This window comes from Lithobates pipiens, unplaced genomic scaffold (assembly GCF_037356315.1).
Source record: "Lithobates pipiens isolate NorthernLeopardFrog02 unplaced genomic scaffold, aLitPip1_a1.2 Scaffold_22, whole genome shotgun sequence".
Lineage (NCBI taxonomy): Eukaryota > Metazoa > Chordata > Amphibia > Anura > Ranidae > Lithobates > Lithobates pipiens.
The window spans coordinates 128,829,189-128,854,626 of record NW_027507784.1 but is presented as its reverse complement, the minus strand read 5'-3'; the positions used below and the strand labels follow the sequence as shown (position 1 = coordinate 128,854,626).

General features: G+C 43.1%; 1 protein-coding gene across 1 annotated transcript in view; it reads right to left on the bottom strand.

Moving 5' to 3' along the window:
* Positions 1-23,715, bottom strand: part of PRLH (prolactin releasing hormone) — a 57,263-nt gene extending 33,548 nt beyond the window's left edge. The window contains exons 1-2 of the mRNA XM_077448251.1: positions 23,630-23,715; positions 19,513-19,663 (exon numbers count right to left, since the gene is read on the bottom strand). Coding sequence (XP_077304377.1) covers positions 19,513-19,612 — 100 coding nt within the window. The 5' untranslated portion in view covers positions 19,613-19,663; positions 23,630-23,715. The remainder of the gene's footprint in view (positions 1-19,512; positions 19,664-23,629) is intronic.
* Positions 23,716-25,438: the final 1,723 nt, after the last annotated feature.

The window sequence follows — 25,438 nt, the reverse complement described above, 5'->3', positions numbered from 1 at the left end:
AGGGTTTACAGCACCCATAGTGGCTTTAACTGACATGTTGATTACAAAATCTTTAGTTTGGCTGGGAGGCCTTAGTTAAACACCTTCCTTTCTTTCTGTCTTTCTTCTTTACCTCCTTCTTCTACTTTCTACTTTATTACCATTAGAGGCCGCTCTTTCCACCGACATTACCTCCCCATTCCCTTCATTGAGACAGCAAGCTCCTATCCTATCTCCATTATTATTAAACCCATGTCATCTCTTAAATACTTAAATGGCGCCACAAATTTCCCTACAGGTCTCCTCTCTAAATTGCAGAGATTTTAACACTCCTGAGAAAAGGAGGCAAATACTACACCATTTTCACAACCTCCGCACCCAAATCCTCCTTCTTCAAAAAACCCACTTTAGATCCAATGCTGTCCTGCACCTCCTCCACAAGCACTATCCTATATGGTTTTACAGCACCAACCCCTCTCCATTACCTTTCATGCTTCCTTCACCCCAGATGTTCTAGACTCTGCCATTGACCCACTAGGCAGGTATATTCTTCTGAAATTGTCATATATGCAATTGATTTTTATTATAGATAACGTGTATTCTCCCAATCAGGATCAACTGCGGTTCTTCTCCTCAGTGACGTCCCATCTAAAACGGTTTAGCGCCGTAAACGTGATCCTAGGGGGTGACCTCAATGCTGCCATGATACCATGCTTGGACTCATCTACAGGTAAGTCCTAGTTTGCTCTTTTCTGAGCTGTCGCTGGTAGACGTGTGGCGAGTGTTAAACCCCTCAAATAAGGACTACACATACTACTCCCCCACACATTCCTCATATAGCTGCATTGATTACATTCTGATCTCACAATCACTCCTGAACTATTCTCCGGTAAAATCGATAGGCCTGAAGCTCTGGTCTGACCACGCCCCAATCCACATTAGTCTCTGAAGAATTCCCACACACAAGAAAAAACCATCATGGAGACTGAATGACAATTTATTATCTGATTCTGATTCTATCTGTTCCAAGGATATCATGCATACCTTTAGAGACTTTGTCAAGGACCATGCTCATGACGACACCAACTCTCTAACTAAGTGGGAAGCACTTAAATGCGTTCTCAGGGGCAAATTGTTTCAACATGGCTCCCGACTCAAACGGGCACGTACGTCCGACTTATCGCACCTTTTAGTCAAAATAACATCCCTGGAAGGCTCCCATAAACTCTCTCTAAACCCCACGACTCTACTTGACCTATCCAATACCCAGAGGGACTTACTACAGATCCTCGCAGAACGCTCCCTAGACGCAAGAGATAGGTTTTCATCATTATTAGCCCCACTATTAGCGAAAGCATTTAATACCATAGATGAGACTCACCCCCCTCCCCCGCTCTGCTACAAGCCCAGATTGTGGTCACCCCTAAACAGGCCAAGGACCCTTCTTTGAGTTGAAGTTACAGACCTATATCCCTTCTAAACATAGATTTTAAATTATTTGCTAAAATCCTGGCAAATCGCCTCTCACTCCTATTATCAGCACTGATCCACAAAGATCAGGTGGGCTTTATCCCTGGATGAGAAGCCAGGGACAATACCAACAAGACCCTACACCTCATCGCTTATGCCCAACGTAACCATCTCCCAACTTGTCTTTTCTCCTGTGATGCGGAGAAGGCCTTTGACAGGGTTAGCTGGTCTTTCCTCCAAAACACCCTTTCACAGATAGGTCTAGGCCCCACGTATCATGTCCCTCTATTCCAGACCCTTGGCCACAGTCTTGGTGAAGGGAACCCAATCGGAGACACTAAATATCACCAATGGCACTAGACAGGGCTGCCCTTTTTCCCCACTCTTATTCACCCTGGTCATTGAACACCTTGCCCCAGCAATCAGAGCGAATCCTAGCATACATGGAGTACAGACCCTCTTGTTGCATTGCAAACTCTCCCTGTATGAGGATGATCTTCAACTATATGTAACCCAACCTCACATCAGCATTCTCTCCACACTGTCTATTCAGCAACTATAAACAAAATCTCTCCAAAATGGAAGTCCTGAACCTCTCCTTGCCACAACCCACTCTCTCCTCACTCCAGACCAACTTTTCGTTTCAGTGGCAATCCAAATCAATCTCAGACTTAGGCACTTTAGGCTCATATACCGAAAGTATATGCCCTGAACTTTAGTCCACTGCTTATAAAACTTAGATGCCTCACAGAGAGCAGGTTTGATATTATGGTTCGGACGCATGAACGTCTTAAAAATGGACATACTTCCCAAACTGCTTTACTTATTTCAGGCCTTACTGATAACACTACCGTCTGCATTTTCCCGCTCCCACCGTTCCATGGCCATTCGTTTTGTCTGGCATGGGAACCATCCTAGACTAAAACATAAACTCCTGTGCTCTTCAAAAACAAATGGCGGGGTAAGCTTACCAGACTTTGAGCTCTATCATACCTCTGCAGTAGTCTCCCGCATCCTAGAATGGTTCCCCTGCCCGCTGACAAAAGCCTCCACTTCTGTGGAGCAGGATAGACATGTGAGGATGAAAAATGTGTTTTGTTTCTGTTCCATTCATTTCGATTAATTTAGTTAAATTTGTTACATTCATTACATTACATCGTTCCAAATTGAATTTGAAGATTTTCGATCAAATTCTAAAACATTCTACCGCATTTGAAAAAATTTGACCGAATTCTATTAATAAAACTATATATAAGCATTTTCGGAAATTTGAAATTTGTGTAGAATGAAATCGAATAGAAAAAATTTGACTAGAATAGAAAATAATAAAAAGCATTGACTAGAAAAACAATAGAACATATATGTTATATTTTATTCTATTCTGTTCTATTGTTTTCTATACTTTTCTATTATTTTAGTTTCCATTGTTTTGAATTATTTTCCAATCTATTCTCAAATTCAAATTTACACTATTCAAAATTCAAATTTCGGAAGAAGGTCATGTTCTATTTTATTTTATTACATTCTATTAAATTCTATTCTATTCTTTACTATTCTTTTTTTTTCATTCTATTGCTTTATTATTTTATATTCTATTTTATTGTATAATTTTTTGAAAAATCGATTTCTATTTTTTCTAATTCGATTCAAATTTGTTTTCAAATTATTTTCTAATTTGATTCAAATTTGTTTTTTAATGCGTTTCGAATTTCGTCCGCTTTTTTCAAATTCGAATTGTTATTTTGGATTTGTTTTTTCGTTACTATTGCAATGTGGAAATTCAGATGCATCCGAATTTGTGAATAATGAAAAATTTGTCAGAATTTAGATTCGGAAAAAAAACTAGATGCCCATGTCTAGAGCAGGACATGCCCCCGGTCGACTTTCGTGCCTTGTTATGGGGCTGTGACCTGGCCCACAAACCTTTACCAACTTTATCCCCTCTAATAATTGACGCACTGCACACTTAGTACCGTAGGAGAGATGGATACTTGTTGTCCACTAAACCCAGCCACTTACTCCCTTATTCGACAACCCAGCCCTACCAGAGGATAGAGCTGCCCCATCCATAGACACCTACAATAGATTCTCGTGGCCCACGGTGAAACAATTTGTTCATAGCAATCAGTGATCATATGTGGCAAACCCAACCAACTCAACTTCCAACATACCCTGGTTAATGAGACTCCATTTATCCTCCTACTGCAAACTACTACATGACTCAAAACAAATACATAGACCTCTAACAGGCTTCGAACAATTATGCACACTCCCCGAAGTCACACTTTATTAATGACAATACACATGGTACCCTACCTAAGTTTACCAAAATCTGGTCAGAGGAGCTGGGGATAGATGTATGTGATGAGGACTGGCACAAAACCTTTCTATCCACTCATAAGTCATCTATCTCAAGCTACACCCAGGAAAAAATTACAAGCTGGTATCCAGGTGGTATCGATTTCCAACCAATATTAAGGTCATTAAGGTTAAGGTTCTCCTCTTCCACTGACGTCTGCTGGAGATGTCACTCAGAGAAAGGCATCTACCTCCAGACTTGGTGGGAATGCACAGGGATTCGCTTGTTCTGGTTACAGATTTTTAAAATTTTCACCGAAATATTTGATGAGCTGTTAACGCCTTCCTCCTCCATTGCCCTTTTATCCCTACTCCCCGGCTCAATAAAATCCCAGAAGGCCAGTCTTTTCAAATTCTTTCTCAGTGCAGATAGGCAATTAATGCCTAGATCTTAGAATGTGTAAGTGAGATCAACAATATCATGCTTATGGAGGAGATGCAGACCAAAGCCCTGGATAAATGGGACCAATTCTCTACTACCTGGAGCATCTGGAGGCATTACTCCACATCAGAGAAATTGAAGCATAGAATTTCTTCGACAGGAAGACCCGTGACCCCCACCAAAACAACATTTAGAAACCCTGCTCGTGCCTTCCCAATTTAAAGCCCCCATTGAGCAGTGCTTGCTGCCTCTCCCCCCCACCCCCGCCCCCCTTCTTTTCTAAATACTCTTTTATTATTTTTTTATGTCTTTCCCTCTTCCTTAGTATCTATCTATTTCTTATCTACACCTTAACAGCTCTCCTCGCTGAGCTCTGTGGCGTGTAATTTCAGCTCTCTGTCCCCTGTTTTCTAACCGCTCCAGACAAGCTTTATAAATTCTGCACTTTCAATGGATATAAAGAAGAGAAAACTGCAGATAAACAGGTACAACTTATGAAGAAGGGTTTGTTTAATCTCTCTGTATCACCTGAGGCCAATCACTGGTTATATTTATTATTTAAGGGTTTACAACCACTATAATTTAAAATGTATTTAATTTTAAAATGAATGAAATTATCCAACTGTGTAAAATTTCTATTTACCTTGAATATCCAATGGTGTGCAGATGAAATAAGTAAATATGAATTTGCTTTTCACATAATAATTGATAATAAGTGAATATTTACACAATTTATTGTACTCAAAATCTCATCTGGTTGTCTTAATTTTTAATTGCTAGTGACAGGGTCACATTACGTATTTTCTGTGGCACTGACCTAAAACAAATATACAGGTCAGGAGTTCTAATCAGCATGCTTGCTCCAAGTCATTGAGTTAGAAAATACCGAAGATAGGGACAGTCATTCAAGTAGCATTTTTAGGATAAGGGCAGCAATGGCAAACTTCAATTTTGTCAGTTAAAGGATAAGTTCACCTTTGTTCATGTAGCGCCCTCGAGTTTAGTCAGGGAGCTCCTCACCAAATTCCTTGTCAGGAGTAGCTACTGTAGATAGTTAGAGATCCATTGATTTCTCCCTAAGTTTGGCCTTTTTGTACTTTTCTCTTCTGCCACTAGGTGGCCGGACACTTCGTGACATTAGACGTGAGAAGAACATTTCAAGGTCAAGTTATGGATATATGGGATATCTCAGCCAACGGGGAGGGGTTGTCTTGAATCCCTTAGCCTACTGGGAGAACCTATATATTCAGGTGGAGTTAGGTGATCTATGTTCTGTGCCACCTGGTCTGCTGTGGTGGACGTGTGTCAAAGGTCCCGGGCTGCTAGGCCGGAGATTGGGCCTAACTCGGGGGCATCTGGCTGTCAGGGCCTATTCAAAAGTAAGAGGGCAGCGCAGGGTTGAGGTTGCAGCTTGCAGTCCAACCAAAAGTGACGGTTCTGCCGGCTGGAGGACCTGTCGTGGTCGGAGGTAGAAGGGAAGCTGTTGTCACTAAGGGACCAATCGCCTTTACCAGGGAGCACAGTGAGTAACTGAAGCAAGTACCAGAGCAGCATTCTCACTGAACGGGCACGGCGGAGAATCGGGAAACTTCAGGCGGTGATCCAGTCAGGGACCCAACCAGTGGAGGTGACGCTTGCAGAGCAGCCTTGTGTGTCATGCCAGGGACCGAGCTGGTTAGCAGGGGTGAAGCTTGAGGAGTATCTGGTGTGCCAAGCTAGGGACCCAGCAGGGAAGTGTGGGTGACACTTGAGGGAGATACCAACGCAAAAGCCTTGAGGAGCTCACAGGATTCAGAGTGAGTGAATTAGAGAGTCCAGTGAGAGACTAGGAGCTCAAGGGGCTGAAGAACTACAAGTAGACATTGTAGTGAAGCTGAGAGAACTTTTGAACTTTGAGTCAGGAACTGTTAAGTACTGTTGCCAATAGGAGACAGCAATCCTGCACATGCAGAAGTGGCGCCTTACTGGGGCCTTTCCTGTACAGGTGTCCTCCTATTAAAGTCTCAGAGTCTGCCAATAAAAATTGTAACTACTCAAGGGTATCCTGGCCCTAACTCTCTTTCCCTTGCAAAATATAAAAAGGACTGTTAAAAGAAATAAAACCTCTTTTGCATCCAAGCAGTGTCTGGCACCCAATGACTTTCACCATTGTTGCACCCACCATGCCCCACAACCCTGTCTTTGGCCTTGAAGGTTCTCATCATACTGGAAGAGGTAAGAGACTTTGCTACATTCATTTTTTTTCCTCTAAATTCCAGCTTCCCTATGTATCAGTATAACATTGATGTACTTCTTTTGCAAAAATAAAACTGCTTTCCATTTGTTCTACACAGTCTTACCTCACTGTCTTTATGGCTGTTTCAAAACACTGCTCGATTACTTCTGCCTTACTTCCTGGGCAGACTTTAGGTCATGACACAGGAAGGAGTTGACCAGCTGATCTCATTATCACACACCCTGCATCATCTATCCTCAGCTGGTCAACTGCTTCCTGTGTCATGATTAGGGATGAGCTTCGTGTTCGAGTCGAACGTACGTTCGACTCGAACATTGGCTGTTCGGGCGTTCGGCGAAATCCGAACTCTTGGTCCGTTCGCGTCAAAATTCGTATTGGCGCGCGCGGACCACAATGCACTGCGATGGCGCAGTGCATTGCTGGCTCATGATTGGCCAAGCATGCACTGTGACCCCACATGCTTGGCCAATCGCAGCGCCAGCAGCGAGGAGAGCCATGATTGGCCACAGGCATCCTGCCTGTGGCCAATCATAGCTCAGGCTGTGTAGTGCACGCCCCACACTATATAAGGCCGCCTTTGAGGCGGCCTCGTGTAGTGTGTTGGCATCTGAAGCAGTGGGTGTTCTGTGTACCTTCAACACAGTTACACACCAATCGTTTTTGGCTGATTTCCTATCTTGCTCTTGTGTAGTGGTTATTCTCTGTGCCCTGACCGCAGTATACACCACTATATTCACCTCACCTATATAGCTAGTGATCTAGCTTTAATAATAGAGCTTGCAGTCAGTAGTGTTAGGAGATAGTGTGTGCTGTCTGCGTGCTCTGTACCCAGTACATACCGCTATAATCCACCTACATAGCTGTTCTCTATTTGGGCCCAATTGTCATCTGCAGGAGTTATTGGAAGTTGTGTGTGCTTCCAGCACAGCACAGTATACATCTGTATATACCCCTTTAACTCTGCTGTTTTCTGGTTATTGTCTGCGTGCCCTGACCGCAGTATACACCGTGATATTCACCTCACCTATATAGCTAGTGATCTAGCTTTAATAATAGAGCTTGCAGTCAGTAGTGTCAGGAGATAGTGCGTGCTGTCTGCGTGCTCTGTACCCAGTACATACCGCTATAATCCATCTACATAGCTGTTCTCTATTTGGGCCCAATTGCCATCTGCAGGAGTTATTGGAAGTTGTGTGTGCTTCCAGCACAGCACAGTATACATCTGTATATACCCGTTTATCTCTGCTGTTCTATAAAAAAGGCATCTGCAGGAGTTAGTGGGTGTTGTGTGCCTCCAGCACAATATAAACTACCCAACTACTGTTTTACCCAACTCCCCTCAGGCCATTACCATGTCTGGAAGGCCAGCAAGGAGAGGCAGACAGGCGCGAGCCGATAAAAGAGGGCAAGCAGGCTCTGTGTCTAGAGACAACAGTGCTGGTCGTGGACGCGGTGCATTGTCATCAGCACGTGGCCATGGGACATGCTTGTACTTCTTTTCTGCAGCTGGACATGTTGAACCGCAACATGCCAACGACTTGGTAGAGTGGATGACCAAGCCCTCTTCATCCTCCTCATCCTCTCTCACCCAGTCTCAGGGTAGTAGCAAAGCAGCTGCCAACACATCGTCTTCCCTCCTCTCAATGTCATCATCAGTGACTCCTTCCCTAGACCCACCACGTCCTCCTGAGGAGTCTCCTGAACTCTTTGAGCACAGTGTTGGGTACATGCTCCAGGAGGATGCCCAGTGTTTGGTGGACTCTGATGATGACACTCAGCTAGAGGAAGGCAGTAGCGTGAGCGCAGAGAGAGGGGATGCTCAAGAAGGACAGCAATCTGGCAGTCATGTTCCACAAGCTGCAGCATACTGCCAGGTTTGCTACAGCGATGAAGAGGGAGGGGATGATGAGGGCACTGACTCCACGTGGGTGCCTGGAAGGAGGGAGGAGGAGGAGGAGGAGGAGGCACATGTCCAACGAGGCAGGATGCCCTCCGGGGGCCAGCTTAGGGGCAGCACACTGACTGAATCACACCGCAGAGCTCCGCCTGCGCAGAGCGCTTCCTCTGCGCGTTATTCTAAAAGTTCTTTGGTGTGGGCCTTTTTTGAGACGAGTGCATCAGATCGCACCGCTGCTATTTGCAACATATGTCTCAAGCGTATCTCACGTGGCCAAAACATCAGCCGCTTGGGCACCACATGCTTGACCAGACATATGTTGACCTGCCATGCAGCTCGTTGGCAAGCGTACCTCAAAGACCCACACCAAAGAACAAAGCGGACCTCTCCTTGCCCCTCATCAGCTGGCATCTCCAACCCCACTAGACCTTCAGTCCTCTCTGAAACCTGCTCTGAGAGGAATGAAGGTGTAGAATTAGGTGTGTCACAGCCAAGTGCTTCCGGGAACTCTGCTAGTGGTACATCCACATCCGATTATAGCAGGCAAATGTCCCTGCCCCAGCTGCTGGACCGGCAGAAGAAGTTTACTCCCAGCCATCCACATGCCCAGCGGTTGAATGCTAGCTTGGCTAAATTGCTAGCACTTCAACTGCTGCCTTTTCAGTTGGTAGACTCGGCCCCCTTCCGTGAGTTTGTACAATGTGCGGTTCCTCAGTGGCAGGTCCCCAAACGCCACTTTTTCTCATGGAAGGCGATTCCGGCTCTCTACCGGCATGTGGAAGGCATGGACAGGGCGGTCAGCGGTAAGGTGCATATTACCGCTGACTCATGGTCCAGCAGGCATGGACAGGGACGTTACCTGTCTTTCACGGCCCATTGGGTCACTCTTCTGGCTGCTGGGAAGGATGCAGGACAAGGTGCAGTAGTGTTGGAGGTTGTTCCGCCACCACGCCTCCAAAATGCTACTATTGGTTGTGACACACCTCTCTCCTCCACCCCCTCCTCTTCTTCTTCCTCCATGGCCTCTTCCAGTGCTCTGTCCTCAGAACCAGCGGTGCTCCGTAGGCGTTGCAGGGGCTACGCAAGTACGCAGGCAAAACGATGCCATGCCGTGCTTGCGCTGGTTTGTTTGGGGCACAGGAGCCACACTGGGGCGGATGTTTTGTCAGCTCTGCAGGGGCAGGCCGAGAGGTGGTTGACGCCACGCCAGCTTAAGCCAGGAATGGTGGTTTGCGACAATGGCACCAACCTCCTCTCCGCCCTCCGACAGGGACAACTGACCCATGTGCCCTGTGTAGCTCACGTCCTTAACCTGGTGGTGCAGCGGTTCTTGGGCAGGTACCCCGGCTTACATGATGTCCTGAAGCAGGCCAGGAAAGTCTGTGTGCATTTCCGCCGATCATTTAATGCCTGTGCTCGGCTGGCTGAGCTCCAAAAGGAGTTGAACCTGCCCAAGAACCGCCTTATATGTGACATGCCCACCAGATGGAACTCAACATTGGCCATGCTGCAGCGGCTGCACACGCAGCAGAGGGCCATCAATGAGTACCTGTGCGACTACGGCACCAGGACAGGGTCAGGGGAGCTTGGTTTTTTCTCACCACGCCAGTGGGGCATGATCAGGGATGCATGCACTGTCCTGTCACCGTTTGAGGAGGCCACAAGGATGGTGAGCAGTGACAGTGCATGCATCAGTGACACTGTACCTCTTGTCCACCTCTTGGAGCATACGCTGCGTGGAATAATGGACAGGGCACTTGAGGCAGAACAGAGGCAGGAAGAGGAGGACTTCCTTGCCTCTCAAGGCCACCTTTATCCAGACAGTGTTCCTGCTGTGCCACCCATCACACAGGAAGAGGGTGAGGAGGAGGAAGAGGAGGAGGAGGATGATTGTGTCAGCATGGAGGTGGAGGCTGGCACTCAGCATCAGCAGCAGCAGTCTTATAGGGATGATTTACAGTCCCAAGAAACACGTGGACTTGTACGTGGCTGGGAGGAGGTAGCTGCGGATCATGTTGTCCTTAGTGACCCAGAGGACTCCGGACCGAATGCCTCAGCTAACCTACGCTGCATGGCCTCCCTGATCCTGCAAAGCCTGCGGAAGGATCCTCGTATTCTTCGGATCAAGGAGAGGGACCATTACTGGCTGGCCACTCTCCTTGATCCACGGTACAAGGGTAAGGTTGCCGACCTTATCTTGCCATCGCAGAGGGAGCAGAGGATGAGACATCTCCGGGAGGCCTTGCAGAAAGCTCTGTGCAACGCGTTCCCAGAGACTGGGAGGTCACAAACTCCTGGTCCTGGACAACGTGTTGCTGAGGCATCAGTCAGAAGGAGCGGTGGAGAAGGTGGCCGTCTGACTGATGCTTTCAGACAATTTTTTTGTCCGCAGCCCCAAGGTATGATTGGTTCCAGCACCCATCGCCAGCGTCTAATTTACATGGTGCAGGAATACCTAGGGGCAAGGTCAGACTTGGACACCTTTCCCACCGAAAATCCTCTGGCTTACTGGGTCTTGAGGATGGATCACTGGCCAGAGCTTGCACAGTATGCAATTGAGCTACTGGCCTGTCCTGCATCCAGCGTTCTTTCGGAACGCACCTTCAGTGCTGCTGGTGGCTTTGTTACCGATCACAGGGTGCGCCTGTCCACCGAATCAGTTGATCGACTGACCTTCATCAAGATGAATCAGTCTTGGATCACCCACAGCTACCAAGCACCTGAAGCTGATGTAACCGAATAATTTTTTTTGAAATATCACATCCCTTCAAGACTGCCTATGCTGATGCTGAGTGACTGTCCTGTTATGTTGATTGTCTATCCTCTTCCTCCTCCGCTGATATGTTGGAAGAACATTTTTGGTTCTGGGTGATGCCAGCAGCCCAATTTTTCTGCCCCTGTTTAACAGGGGCGTTTAAGTACAATTTTTGATGCAATGCTTTGCAACAGGGCTAATTCCTGCAATAAAACTAGAGTATATGGCAGAGGTTGCAGTGTGATGGCACCAGCACCAGTGCCTAAGGCCCAATTTTTCTGCCCCTGTTTAACAGCTGCGTTTAAGTACAATTTTTGATGCAATGCTTTGCAGCAGGGCTAATTCCTGCAATAAAACTAGAGTATATGGCAGAGGTTGCAGTGTGATGGCACCAGCACCAGTGCCTAAGGCCCAATTTTTCTGCCCCTGTTTAACAGGGGCGTTTAAGTACAATTTTTGATGCAATGCTTTGCAGCAGGGCTAATTCCTGCAATAAAACTAGAGTATATGGCAGAGGTTGCAGTGTGATGGCACCAGCACCAGTGCCTAAGGCCCAATTTTTCTGCCCCTGTTTAACAGGGGCGTTTAAGTACAATTTTTGATGCAATGCTTTGCAGCAGGGCTAATTCCTGCAATAAAACTAGAGTATATGGCAGAGGTTGCAGTGTGATGGCACCAGCACCAGTGCCTAAGGCCCAATTTTTCTGCCCCTGTTTAACAGGGGCGTTTAAGTACAATTTTTGATGCAATGCTTTGCAGCAGGGCTAATTCCTGCAATAAAACTAGAGTATATGGCAGAGGTTGCAGTGTGATGGCACCAGCACCAGTACCTAAGGCCCAATTTTTCTGCCCCTGTTTAACAGGGGCGTTTAAGTACAATTTTTGATGCAATGCTTTGCAGCAGGGCTAATTCCTGCAATAAAACTAGAGTATATGACAGAGGTTGCAGTGTGATGGCACCAGTGCCTAAGGCCCAATTTTTCTGCCCCTGTTTAACAGGGACATGTAATTACAATTCTTGATATAATATTTCACAGGAGGGCCCCTTCCTGTGCCCACCCAGAGTAACGGTGAGGACTTATAGTGTTGTGGCACCAGCACCACAACAACCAAAGGTCAATTTTTCTACCATTGTTCAACAATGGCATGTAATTACAATTCTTGATATAATCATTCACAGCAGGGCGCTCCAGCGCCCACCAAGAGTCACTTTGAGGGCTTACAATGTTGTGGCAAAACCAACACCTTGTTCCGCCATTTCTGCAGAGCATATAGCCCCTACTTTCAAACATCCAACTTACAAACATCTCCTACTTGCAAACGCAAGGAGACAGCAGAAAGTGAGATGAAAAAAGATGGACGACAAAACAAATTATACAGGGGTGATAACCCTTCCCTATGTTTTCCAAAAAGCTTAAAAATAGTTTTTTTGACTGGAGCTACACTTTAAAAATGTACCAGTTGAAAATTACAAACAGATTCAACTTAACACAACAAACCTACACAGTCCCTGTCTTGTTTGCACCGCCTGTATACTGCTGTTCTGAGTATATAGGGCCTGGGGGCCACACGCATTTCCTTTTTTTAACCACTTTCAGACCGGACCATTTTGCTGGTAAATGACCAGAGGTCTTTTTACAATTTGGCACTGCGCTGCTTTAACTGGTAATTGCACGGTCATGCAATGTTGTACCCAAACAAAATTTGCGTCCTTTTCTTCCCACAAATAGAGCTTTCTTTTGATGGTATTTGATTGCCTCTGCGATTTTTATTTTTTGCGATATAAACGTAAAAAGACCGCAAATTTTGAAAAAAAATGATATTTTCTACTTTTTGTTATTAGAAAAATGCAATAAACTCAATTTTAGTCATACATTTAGGCCAAAATGTATTCAGCCACATGTCTTTGGTAAAAAAAAGTCAATAATTGTATATTTATTGGTTTGCGCAAAAGTTGTCACATCTACAAACTAAGGTACGTTTTCTGGAATTTACGCAGCTTTTAGTTTACGACTGCCTATCTCATTTCTTGAGGTGCTAAAATGGCAGGGCAGTACAAAACCCCCCCAAATGACCCCATTTTGGAAAGTAGACCCCCTAAGGAAATTGATAAGTGGCATGTTGAGCCCATTGAATATTTTATTTTTTTGCCTCAAGCGATTGAATAATGACAAAAAAAAAATTATTTTTTTTTTTTACACAAAGTTGTCACTAAATGATATATTGCTCACACATGCTATGGGCATATGTGAAATGACACCCCAAAATAAATTCTGCTGCTTCTCCTGAGTACGGGGATACCACATATGTGGGACTTTTTGGGAGCCTAGCCGCGTACGGGGCCCTGAAAACCAAGCACCGCCTTCAGGCTTTCTAAGGGCGTAAATTTTTGATTTCACTTCTCACTACCTATTACAGTTTTGAAGGCCATAAAATGCCAAGATGGCACAAAACCCCCACAAATGACCCCATTTTAGAAAGTAGACACCCCAAGCTATTTGCTGAGAGGCATGTTGAGTCCATGGAATATTTTATATTTTGCCACAAGTTGCGGGAAAATTACAAACTTTTTTTTTTTTTTTCACAAAGTTGTCACTAAATGATATATTGCTCACGCATGCCATGGGCATATGTGAAATGACACCCCAAAATAAATTCTGCTGCTTCTCCTGAGTACGGGGATACCACATATGTGGGACTTTTTGGGAGCCTAGCCGCGTACGGGGCCCCGAAAACCAAGCACCGCCTTCAGGCTTTCTAAGGGCGTTACAGTTTTGAAGGCCATAAAATGCCAGGATGGCACAAACCCCACCCAAATGCCCCCATTTTGGAAAGTAGACACCCCTAAATTTAGGGGTACACTAGTGAGACTAGGTAATAAATGGCGGGTGCCCTGAAACTATAAAAAAATAACTAACCAACCAGCGTCACCTGTAACAGTTATATGGTGATCACTGGTGAAAGGGTTAACTAGGGGGCAATCAGGGGGCTTTATGCGGTAGTATATGGGGGTCCCTGGCGCTATAAAAAGCTGCGGCGAACCTAAATACCTACCTGCCTAACTAGCGTCACCTGTGACACTAATACAGCGATCAGAAAAACGATCGCTTATTAGGCTGGGTTCACACTGGAGCGATGCGGGAACGCCACGAATCCGCGGCGGGTTCCCGCATCACATGCCTCCCGGCGGCAGTTCACACTGCCCTATGCGAACTGCTGGAAGTGTCAGTGAAATGTTAATGACACCCCCAGATCAGTTCGCATATCGCAGTGCGATCTGCAAACTCGGATCGCATGGTGTGAACACCCATGCGATCCGATTCTGCTGCGGACCAAAAAAAGGGTCCCGTGCGAGTTTGCGGCGGGTGCGACACGAATTCAGCCATACTATCTGTATACTATCTGTATGGCTGAACTCGAATCGCACAGAGATCGGATGTGATTTGCACTGCAGTGCGGTACGAATCACATCCGTTCTCATAAACCGCTGCAATGTGAACCCAGCCTTAGTGACACTGGCGACGGGGGGTGATCACGGGGTTAAACCTTTATTGGGGGGGTTAGGGGGGTACCTTAGAACTAAAGGGGGCTAACTCTAACTGCCCTAACAGTTATTACAGTCACAAATGACACCCGCCGGGTGATCAGGGGGTTAAACCTTTATTAGGTAATAAATGGCGGGTGCCCTGAAACTATAAAAAAATAACTAACCAACCAGCGTCACCTGTAACAGTTATATGGTGATCACTGGTGAAAGGGTTAACTAGGGGGCAATCAGGGGGCTTTATGCGGTAGTATATGGGGGTCCCTGGCGCTATAAAAAGCTGCGGCGAACCTAAATACCTACCTGCCTAACTAGCGTCACCTGTGATACTAATACAGCGATCAGAAAAATGATCGCTTATTAGGCTGGGTTCACACTGGAGCGATGCAGGAACGCCACGAATCCGGCGCGGGTTCCCGCATCGCATGCCTCCCGGCGGCAGTTCACACTGCCCTATGCGAACTGCTGGGAGTGTCAGTGAAATGTTACTGACACCCCCAGATCAGTTCGCATATCGCAGTGCGATCTGCAAACTCGGATCGCATGGTGTGAACACCCATGCGATCCGATTCTGCTGCGGGCCAAAAAAAGGGTCCCGTGCGAATTTGCGGCGGGTGCGGCGGGTGCGATGCAAATTCAGCCATACTATCTGTATGGCTGAACTCGAATCGCACAGAGATCGGATGTGATTTGCACTGCAGTGCGGTGCGAATCACATTCGTTCTCATAAACCGCTGCAATGTGAACCCAGCCTTAGTGACACTGGCGACGGGGGGTGATCACGGGGTTAAACCTTTATTGGGGGGGTTAGGGGGGTACATTAGAACTAAAGGGGGCTAACCCTAACTGCCCTAACAGTTATTACAGTCACAAATGACACCAATGCAAAAAAAAAAAAAAAATGACATTGGTGTCACTGTGACTGGGGGGCAGGGGTAATTGGGGGGGTGATCGGGGGGGTGTGAGTGTGCCTGGCATGTTCTACTGTGAAGTGTCGTGTTGGTGCAACTCACCGATCCTCTCTCCTCGGTGTCGGAACGAAAAATACCGACACGGAGGAGAGATTACATCACTTCCTCTCCTGTGTTTACATTACAGGAGAGGAAGTGATGTCACGAAGGATTTCTATTCGTCGGGAGCGATCGCGAGGGGGTGGCCATGAATGAATGCCCGCCCCCTCATCCCGATCGGGCCCCCGACCCGCGGGAAGGCAGGGACGTACAGGTACGCCCATATGCCTGCCCGTGCCATTCTGTCGACGTACATCGTCGTGCGGCGGTCGGGAAGTGGTTAATATGGGTACAGGGTTCCCCTTAATATGCGTACAAGACCCAAATAGGCTGGTAATGGGCAGGGAGGGCTACCCATGCCATTTTTCTGAATGATTTTCAACCATATTGCAGGAACCAGATATAACATTAAAACCGCAAGCAGTTTTAAATGGTGTTATTTCCGTTTAATGTCATTTTGTGCAGGGACTGTTCTAAACACGGGAAACACGTGGCACTTCACAGGCATACTACAGACACCCCCCAGGCACCATATTTAAAGGAATATTTCACTTTTTTTTTTCACTTTAATCGTCATTAAAATCAGTGCTCCCGCCAAAACGGCCGTTTTTAAAACTTTATTTTGCATTGACCCATGTCCGCTGAGGCAGGAGTCAGGTCCCCATACCCTTTTTAGGACAATATCTTGCATATTAGCCGTTAAAATTAGCACTTTCCATTTCGAACGTTCGAGTCCCATAGACTTCAATGGGGTTCTAATGTTCGTAACGAACGCGGGGTCCGTTCGAAAGTTCTGGTACGAACCGAACCGGGGGGTGTTCGGCTCATCCCTAGTCATGATCCAAATTCTGTCCAAGAAGTAAGGCAGACGTAATCGAGCAGGTTTAAAACACATATAAAGACAGTAAGCTAACTGTGCATATGATAAATTGGAAGCTTTTTTTATTGCAAAAGAAGTACATTAAAAGAAAAGTAAAGTTTTTCCCCCACCCATTCATACTTATAGGTGGATGCTGCATCGGTCTGATCCACACTGAGAACCGAGCAATCGAACACCACCGATCACTCGGTTTTCAGAGCTCCGTGAGCGTAGAGCTGTAGACTGTCAGTCACAGCTCCTTGGAGCGCTGAGCTGTGGAGGGGGCAAGGGTGGCTGGCTCAGTCTCTAAGCAGCTCACTGAGAGGCTGATATGGGTGTCAGTCCAAGCACCTGGCCGGATCCAGACTCCTGGAATGACATTGGTGATGTCAGCAGAGTGCAGACTTCAGCCCGCTCTCTGCTGAAAACGGGTCACAGGAGTGCAAAACGAACTGTACTTCTGTGATCCATAGAAGTGCAGCCAAATGAGATTTGGCTGGACTTCTCCTTTAATGCTATATTGGTTCATAGGGGGAGCTGTAATTTAGAAAAAAAAGGTGAACAAATGTGAACTTACCCTTAATGCTTTAATGCTATTGCAGAATATATCAAGCATCCATTAGTTATTGTCTCATAAACCGATTTGCTGATTATGAACATAAGATATCATATCATTTCTTGTATCTAAATGTATGAATGTAGCTAACTACAAGTAGTTAAACAGAAAACTAGAGAGCATGCATGCATGGAAGTGTTATATGGTGTATATGATGTACACAAGGTCAATCTTCAATATAAAGTCTATAGAAAAATTGCATTATACATATAATAAAAAAACATGTTCTTTTTTCCACCAGTTCAGCTACATAAGCATGCAGAGGTGTGAAAGCATTGGTACTATACATTATTGTAAGATAACAAGAGTGAATGTAATGATTACATTAAAGAGTTACATTGTATACATCAGAGAAAATAAGACATGAATAGGATTATTTATAATGACAGTAGAGGAATAGTGATGAAATATGGGAATAGCATAATAAAAGATATATATTTCACTGCAGCTGTATGCGCACCAATCATGCGATTATAGTGAACACCAATTCCTATACTTTTCAATTTCTCTGCATATAATTGGGTATTCATTGTGAAAACTGGTTTACTTTGCAAATTGAACAAATGTACTGTGTCAATAGGGGATTGTCAAGTGCAGCAAAAAAACAGATATATTTATTAAAGCAGAACTCCAATTAATGTCATTCAAATTGAAAGTCTGGTGACATCAGCCTGATTTACACATAAGCTGAGGCCTGTTTGTTTTTGTGGCTGGATCTGCCAGGTGCTGCTAGCAGGCAGCCAATGTAAGTCTATAGGGATGCAGCAGCTGCATGGACACAGCTACCCATCCTAACTCTGAAGGAATGCAGGTGAACGGCCTGAACGTACACTGTATGTGTTTGAGGCTGCTCACCCACACACCGGTCAAATTATGATGTGTTGCTGTGTCCATGCAGCCGTGGAGTCCCCATAGACACTCTGCCAGTTCACACTGATGCAAATTTGTTGAGCATTTGATGCGTTACAAAAAGCCTAGATTCGCACGTCATCCAAAAACACATTATGTTCAATGACAGTCCTTCACATCTATGTGTTGCGTTTGCAATGTGAATGCGATGCGGCAACAAAAAGGGTACCATGCAAGTTTACTGCTTTGTGGTGAGATTTTTCCCTCCCTAGGCATCAATGGAAACCAACATGAAATTGCATCTTGTGTTCAGATGTGTGCGAATACTACTTTTTCTATATGTAGATTTTTACGTATTTTCCCCCTCTCACAGGCTTTTCAGCTGTGCCCAATCCCATCCGAAATCGCATTAAATTCGAATTACATTTGCACTGCCTTTAGCACAAATTGCAATGCAATATCACACTGAACTCCAGCAAAAATCTACATGAGAATCGCAGCCATTCACATCGCAAAGAATGAGATCTGGTTCACATCTATGCATGTTTTGGTGCTTTTTGCAGATACGCACTACAGTTAATTTACCATGGTTTCCTATTAGACATGTTCACATTGATGTTTTTTCAGCCACTGCGTTTTTGGAAAGGTTCAGGGACCTTCTTAAATGCATAGTAGAGCTTTTTTTTACTTTTTTGGTTTAAAAGACTTTAATGGAGAAGCTGCAGAAAAGCATGTAGTGCGATTTTACCACGATTTTGCATTTTTTAAATCTGCCGAACAACAAATTGGCCCAAAAAAACTCCATAAAAAAATGCAAATTGTGGCAAAATCCCGGTAAAATTTATTGCGCCAAAAAATGCAAAAAGCACTGCAGAAACGATCAAAAGCAAACTGCACAGGTGTGAACTGAGCCTGACATGGGCACCTGCAAGCTCCAACCACATAAACAAACAGGCTACTCACAGCTTATGGGCCTCATCCTCCATGTAAATGAGGCTGTTAAGTGGCAGAAAGGAAATAGTAGGGGGACATCTTTTGATTGCAGCAAAATCTGCTAATTTGTTTTCCTTTAAATGAGTTTTCTTTTGAACTACAATTCTGTTTTAGATGTTCGGTAGATGCTGGAGAGTCAAATCACCTAATTTTCCCAATATTTTTTGTGAGATATCTTCACTTGATATCTTGATACAGCTGTTATGAAGGGGTGTCAGTGTTACACATATAAAATATTGCATATCAATGTTCTTCTCTTTTTTGTCATATAATGGAGATCAGACTATAATTTATAACAAATAGTTTCTTCATTTGTCTAGCTTCAGTGTCCCAATGTGACGTGTTGTGATCATACCCTGCCAGAGTTTTGTGAACATGTTCAAACTACTACCATAGGACATGCTTCTTGGGTTTTAGGTATATTTAATTAAAAGCAAAAAGAAAAAACAACTTTGTAACATACCAGCAATGCATAAATTAGAAAATGTATACAACTCATAGCTAAAAGAATCAGTGCAAATAAACACATTTTATGAGTTAAACACCCACAATGTAGATACTTACTTCGAATGTCTAGGGAGCGCTGAAGAACTCGGCTGTGAGTCTCTGGGATGGCCAAGCACAGGAGCAGCAAACAGGAAATTGAGGCACATACCAGTTTCATTCTATGTCTCTTCTACCCACTGACTGCTGGTGAAGTGCACCGTCAGGCAGCCTGTAAGGAGAGGATTGTGTGAGAGAGACGTCAATTTCATTCAGAGTTGAGTAGTTTGCCCAAATCCTTTTATGTTAGTGGTCACTTAAAGCTTAGCAACGATTCCCTTGTATTCCTTGCACTTTTACATTTTGTCCAAAATTTTTTTTTTTTATATCTATACATATACATCATCGTCATTTTGGAGAAATACTTTCAATAGCTGTACATCTACAACATTTTAAGATATATTTAATAAACACGGTACAGTATAGACCTAGTCACTAGGAGCAAGGTACATTAAAGTGAATGTAAAGACAAATACTGGAGATACGAATTTTGGAGGCACTAGGAACTTTCATGGCACCACTATAATATCAACACTAAATATAATTTAAAATCATATTTTATTAAAAGATCTATAAAATCATCAATACCTTACTCAAAACAAAAAGAGACAACTATTTAAAAATATAGAGAAAATAACTCCTTAAAAACTGGACTTCTTTAAATAATGCCCAACTAGAAGCGTACAGACAACATTTTGTGGGAATTTCCCTTTATTTCCTGTCCCAGGGACACAAAAAGAGGCTAGATGATTTCTCCCAAAGGTAGTTGTCCTTGGAACAGGTGTCCTCTTGGAAAATGTCACCTTACCTCTTGTCCTGGGGACAACTTTAAATGTTTTTGCTTTCCCTTCATGTTCCTTCTCAGTTGCCATAGTACCAGTACCAGTACAAATTCCGGGGAATCATCCCAATGGAAACATAGAAAGCAAGAAAAACACGACAGAGGGTCTAACCCTTCATCAGTCTGTAAAAAATGGGGGGAAAAAGTTTTTTACATTTTACCTATTACACCCCTTTCACACCAGGGCATTTTGCAGGCGCTATAGCGTTAGAAATAGCGCCTGCAATCCGCCCTAAAGAAGCTGCACCATTGTGTGTAGTGTGAAAGCTCCGAGGGCTTTCACACTACAGCGGTGCGCTGACAGGACAGAATTTTCTTTACTGAAATCATACCAGTGCTAATTGGATTCTTATTGCTATGGTTCCTGTAATTTGCATTGATTGCTTTGTTCCTAACAACCCTTTCACACCAGGGCATTTTGCAGGCGCTATAGCGTTAGAAATAGCGCCTGCAATATGCCCTAAAAAAGCTGCACCATTGTGTGTAGTGTGAAAGCTCCGAGGGCTTTCACACTACAGCGGTGCGCTGACAGGACGTCAGAAAAAAGTCCTGCCAGCAGCTTCTTTGGAGCGTTGAAGGAGCGGTGTGTTTACGGCTCCTCCACCGTTGCTCCCCATTGAAATCAATGGGGCAGCGCTGTAATGCTGCCGGCAAAACGCCGCTATTGCGTATTGCCGGCGGTTTTAACCCCTTCGCGGCCGCTAGCGGGGGGGTAAAAGCGCCCCGCTAGCGGCCAAAATGCGCCACAAATCCGGCGGTAAAACGCCCGCTAAAAATAACGGCGTTTTACCGCCGACGCAAAGGGCGGTGTAGTGTGAAAGGGGTCTTATAGAAGGGCTATCCTTATTTTATTTTTTTGTAATGATTGTTCTTTAAAAAGTGGTTATACTGAACAAACTAAAATCCTGTAAGTTTGTTTGCGTTGAGTTATATTGCATTATTAGTTTATAAAAATGTCTGTAATTCAACCAATCCACATCAGCATGAATCTAAATCCAAATTATGTTGAATTAAGGATGTATCCTTGTAGTTTGTTCAACTATCATACCAGGCTTTAAAAGGTCTGTCCACCCAACAGTGTTTTCCATGTGTTGTAGATGCTGGATAACTGAGCTCTCTTATGGACTGGTGTAGCTCAGTATTCTCTACCTAAAGCTGGATATACACAATACAACTTTTGTTGTTCGACTTCCTTTAGATTTACCTTAACCCATGTAGTGCAAGGGCCTGCCTGATTGCATGCTAATTGAAAGTGTTTAGGTTTGACCTCATATTATATGGTTTTGATAAATCTAAAGGAAAAAAATTTAAAGAAAATTGTAAAGCGTGTATCAAGCTTAGAGTCACACTCCTTCTGTTAAATTCTCCATGCACAATTAACATAAATTACAAAAATAAGAGAGTGAACCCTCATTTAATGGTCATGTCAGGTGGACAGAACCTGAAACTCAAGTTCAGAAATGTCATTTAAGTGAAAGAGCCAGAAGAACCCAATGGGTTATTCAGCCATTACATTCATCTTACTGGTTTTAGAAGCTTGGAAAGTATGACTTGTGTAGAACTTTGCAAAGTACAATCATATTACAAAATCCTAGCACATTCCAGCATGTAAAAAAAAAAATGTGGCTTATTCTTTTATTTTGGAACACAATATCCTAAAATGTATATAGACTATACATAGTAATATACTATATAGGATATTAGCTGGTTTGAAAACATTTTGTAAACAGCTTACACAGCAGGTTGCTGTTCAATGTTTGTGGAACTACACATTTTAATTAATTAATTTTAAAGAGTTATCATCACTACTTAATATTATGTGCGTAGGTATGTCATATAGGTAGATAGTGTGGGATACTATTATAGAATTTACACTGCATAACATGCACATTTTAAATGGAACTAACTGCTGCCTATTGTGCTATGTCATTATCAATGAGAGTCTCCATGGACATTTTCCTAAACATCCTCAACTGCAAAGGCTGAGGAATATGTCAACTGCGTAAAAGCAATTGTTTCTTCCAATAACACCAATTTGATCTCAGTTATGTTCAAATCTGATAATAACATGTATACATCTGTAAATAATAAATTCCATTATCATTTAGATTAAATTGGTAATTACATGGTGCTAACCAAATAAGTGGTAACAATGCATCACTAGTATGTGGCCATTTAAAACAAAAAAATATATATTATGAATTACCCATAGGTGTTCTAAGTATTTCCCTTCTCAGCACAGTACTCCTTGTGCCACATTGATGAATAGATAAAACAGGTAAAATAAATAGTAAATCCAACAGGCAAAGTGAGGCCCTCTTACAGCAGTAGGGGCAGTTGGGTGGAACTTGGAATTCTTTTGCCAAAATGTTGCTGTTGCTGACCCTAATACATCTACAAAAATAGTGCTGAAAATGTATAAAAACTGCAAGAGCTTCTATCTTCAGCTTGCTCAGTTAAGCTTTGAAAATAAAAGATCAAAGCTAATTGGTTGCCATGCAGAGCTGCTCCAGATTTTGTCTTCTCCAGTTTTGATTAATTCCCTTTACTAAGTCCACCCGATAGCATGTACCTAATACTGACATATTACCTTTCAGTGAGGGAATGACTCTTTCCCCATGACTTCCTAGTTTGCTTTAATATGTAATATGACTAACTGATGCTCATACATTATAATTATCAGCTAAATATTAATAATAAAAATCAATGGTTTGTTGGTAAATGCTACCTAAATTTGTAATAGAAAGTCTACCAATTATGTGTGAGCAGTTTAATTATATATATATTTTATTTTATATATATTTCATTTATACATCTCAGTCATCTATTTACTTAACTCTAAATAAATGTATCATAACTAGATGAAAAAATGAAATTCTTAATATTGGCATTTGTTTAGATCAATCAATAATGCTACATCTTTTATACATTTTAAGAACTTTATCAGTAGAAGAAGTTTAGTGAGCATTGCTGGGAGATTCAAATAAGGTTTGAATCCTTATTTTGCATTTGTTGAGGGGATTAGTTGTAAAGCTGTCCAAGTAGAAAAACTGCATCAAACTCTTTGTTAACTCTTTTCTATCCTCCTGTAGAAAATGCACATAAAAATAAGGAATAAAAAAAAGAAATTTGTACCCACTATCCTACATAAAAAGTAAACGTCATATTTCAACAATTGTTTTGAACGCAAGACATTATTAATTGCTGTTAGAAATGTACCTTCACAATATATTAAAAACTGTAACCATATCACTACTCAGATATATCGAAACCCCAACATTTAGCCATAATACTCACAATTTTTCCTGGTAGGGGACTGTCTCACCCCAGCTGTTCACCTCTGCTGATCCCCCTCTCAGTCTGGATATATGAGTTATCTGAGGCCTGACGTCAGAAGCAGCCCACATCCTCCCCAACCTGCCTAACTCCTGAATCCATTATGTTAATTTCTTTGGAGCAGAAGCTTTTAATGACTCACATGTGACTTATCTTTTCAAGTTCCATTTACTTCTTAATAAAGAAAGGGAAAGGCCAGGTCTTTTCTCAACGTTTATATTAACGTGCATTTGAAATGTACGTTATACCTCCTTATGAGTTCATTTGCACGTACATTGATTATATTTCTCTATCTCCCCCTGCCAATGTTTCTTCATGAAGTGCACTTGAAGACCAACATGGTGCTGTTGCAGTTATGGAGAAAATTATGCGAGGAGGCGCCAAGAAAATGTAGAAGCAGAACATTGTAAACTCAACTGGAGTCATAATGTTACTAAGTAGAAATTTACACACATACACACTTTTATTTTATAAAGAGATGTGTTACTTATCCAACATTTAAATAAATAGTTTTGTTTAGAAAGCATTTATGGTTGAAGCAGAGCGCTAGTTAAAAAAAAAAAAAAAGCAGCTCAAGAAGCAATACTCACCTTCAGTCCAGAGCTGTCCTGTACTACTTTTTTTACTGAAGATGTCCTTTGCTCTCTTTGTTGAATGATGACCAGCATCATTCAACCCACCTCCTTGGGAACTCAGGTGACCAGCATTTAAACCAACATGTGGATGAAGAGAAGACCCGTTATAGAGATGTGACAAAAAGTGACTGCCAAGTTGTTAATAGAGTAGCATAGGCTGGAAGGTAAAAGCTCTGACTGTAGACGGAAGCATCCTTAGAATGAAACTAAGCTTTAGGACCATGCATTTAGTCCAGTCATCAATGGTCTGGCAGACTGCCCTAGAAGCAACACAGAATGCATGGAGGGGTCTACCAAAGAAAAGAGAGCTTTAATGAGGGCCTCTGACATCTTGTCTGCCATGTCCTTGACTATGGTATTTTTATCCTTGGGAACCATCAGTCTGTTAACCATCTCAATACCGGACATTTTCACCCTCTTCCTGTTCATGCCATTTTTACGTTTTCAGCGCTGTCACACTTAGAATGACAATTACTCAGTCAAGAAATACTGTACCCAAAATGTAATTTTTATAATTTTTTGAGACAGCTTTATTTCGGCGATATTTAATCACCGCGCTTTTTTTTAAATTTTTTTTTAATTTTGCTATATAAAGGAGAAAATACAAAAAAAAAAAAAACATTTTTGCTAGGTTTTGTTATATAATTTGGCAAATAAATAATCTTTCTTTATAAAGATAGGCCAACATATATTCTGCTACATTTCTTTAGTAAAAATATCCAAAATCAGTTTCTGTGTGATAGTTATTCACAAACTACAAGTCTACAAACTGTTAAATATATATCTGTATATATATGAAATTTGATCTATGCTAATGTACTGATTTCATTTCTTGAAGTCCTAAAATGCCAGTACGAATACCCCTTTTTGGGGTAGCACCCAAATTACCCCTTTTTGGAAAGTAGCCCAATGTATTTAGTAAGAGGCATGGTGGTTTTTTGAAGTTGTAATTTTTTGTCACAATTATTTATCATACACAGCATAGGAGCCCTGGAGCACCAGAAAAGGTGAAACACCCTAAAAATTATCATATTTTGGAAAGCAAACACTCCAATGTATTTTCTAAGGGGCATATTGATTCTTTTGAATGTGTCATTTTTTTGCCACAAGTTTTTGGAAAATGCAGGAAAAAAAC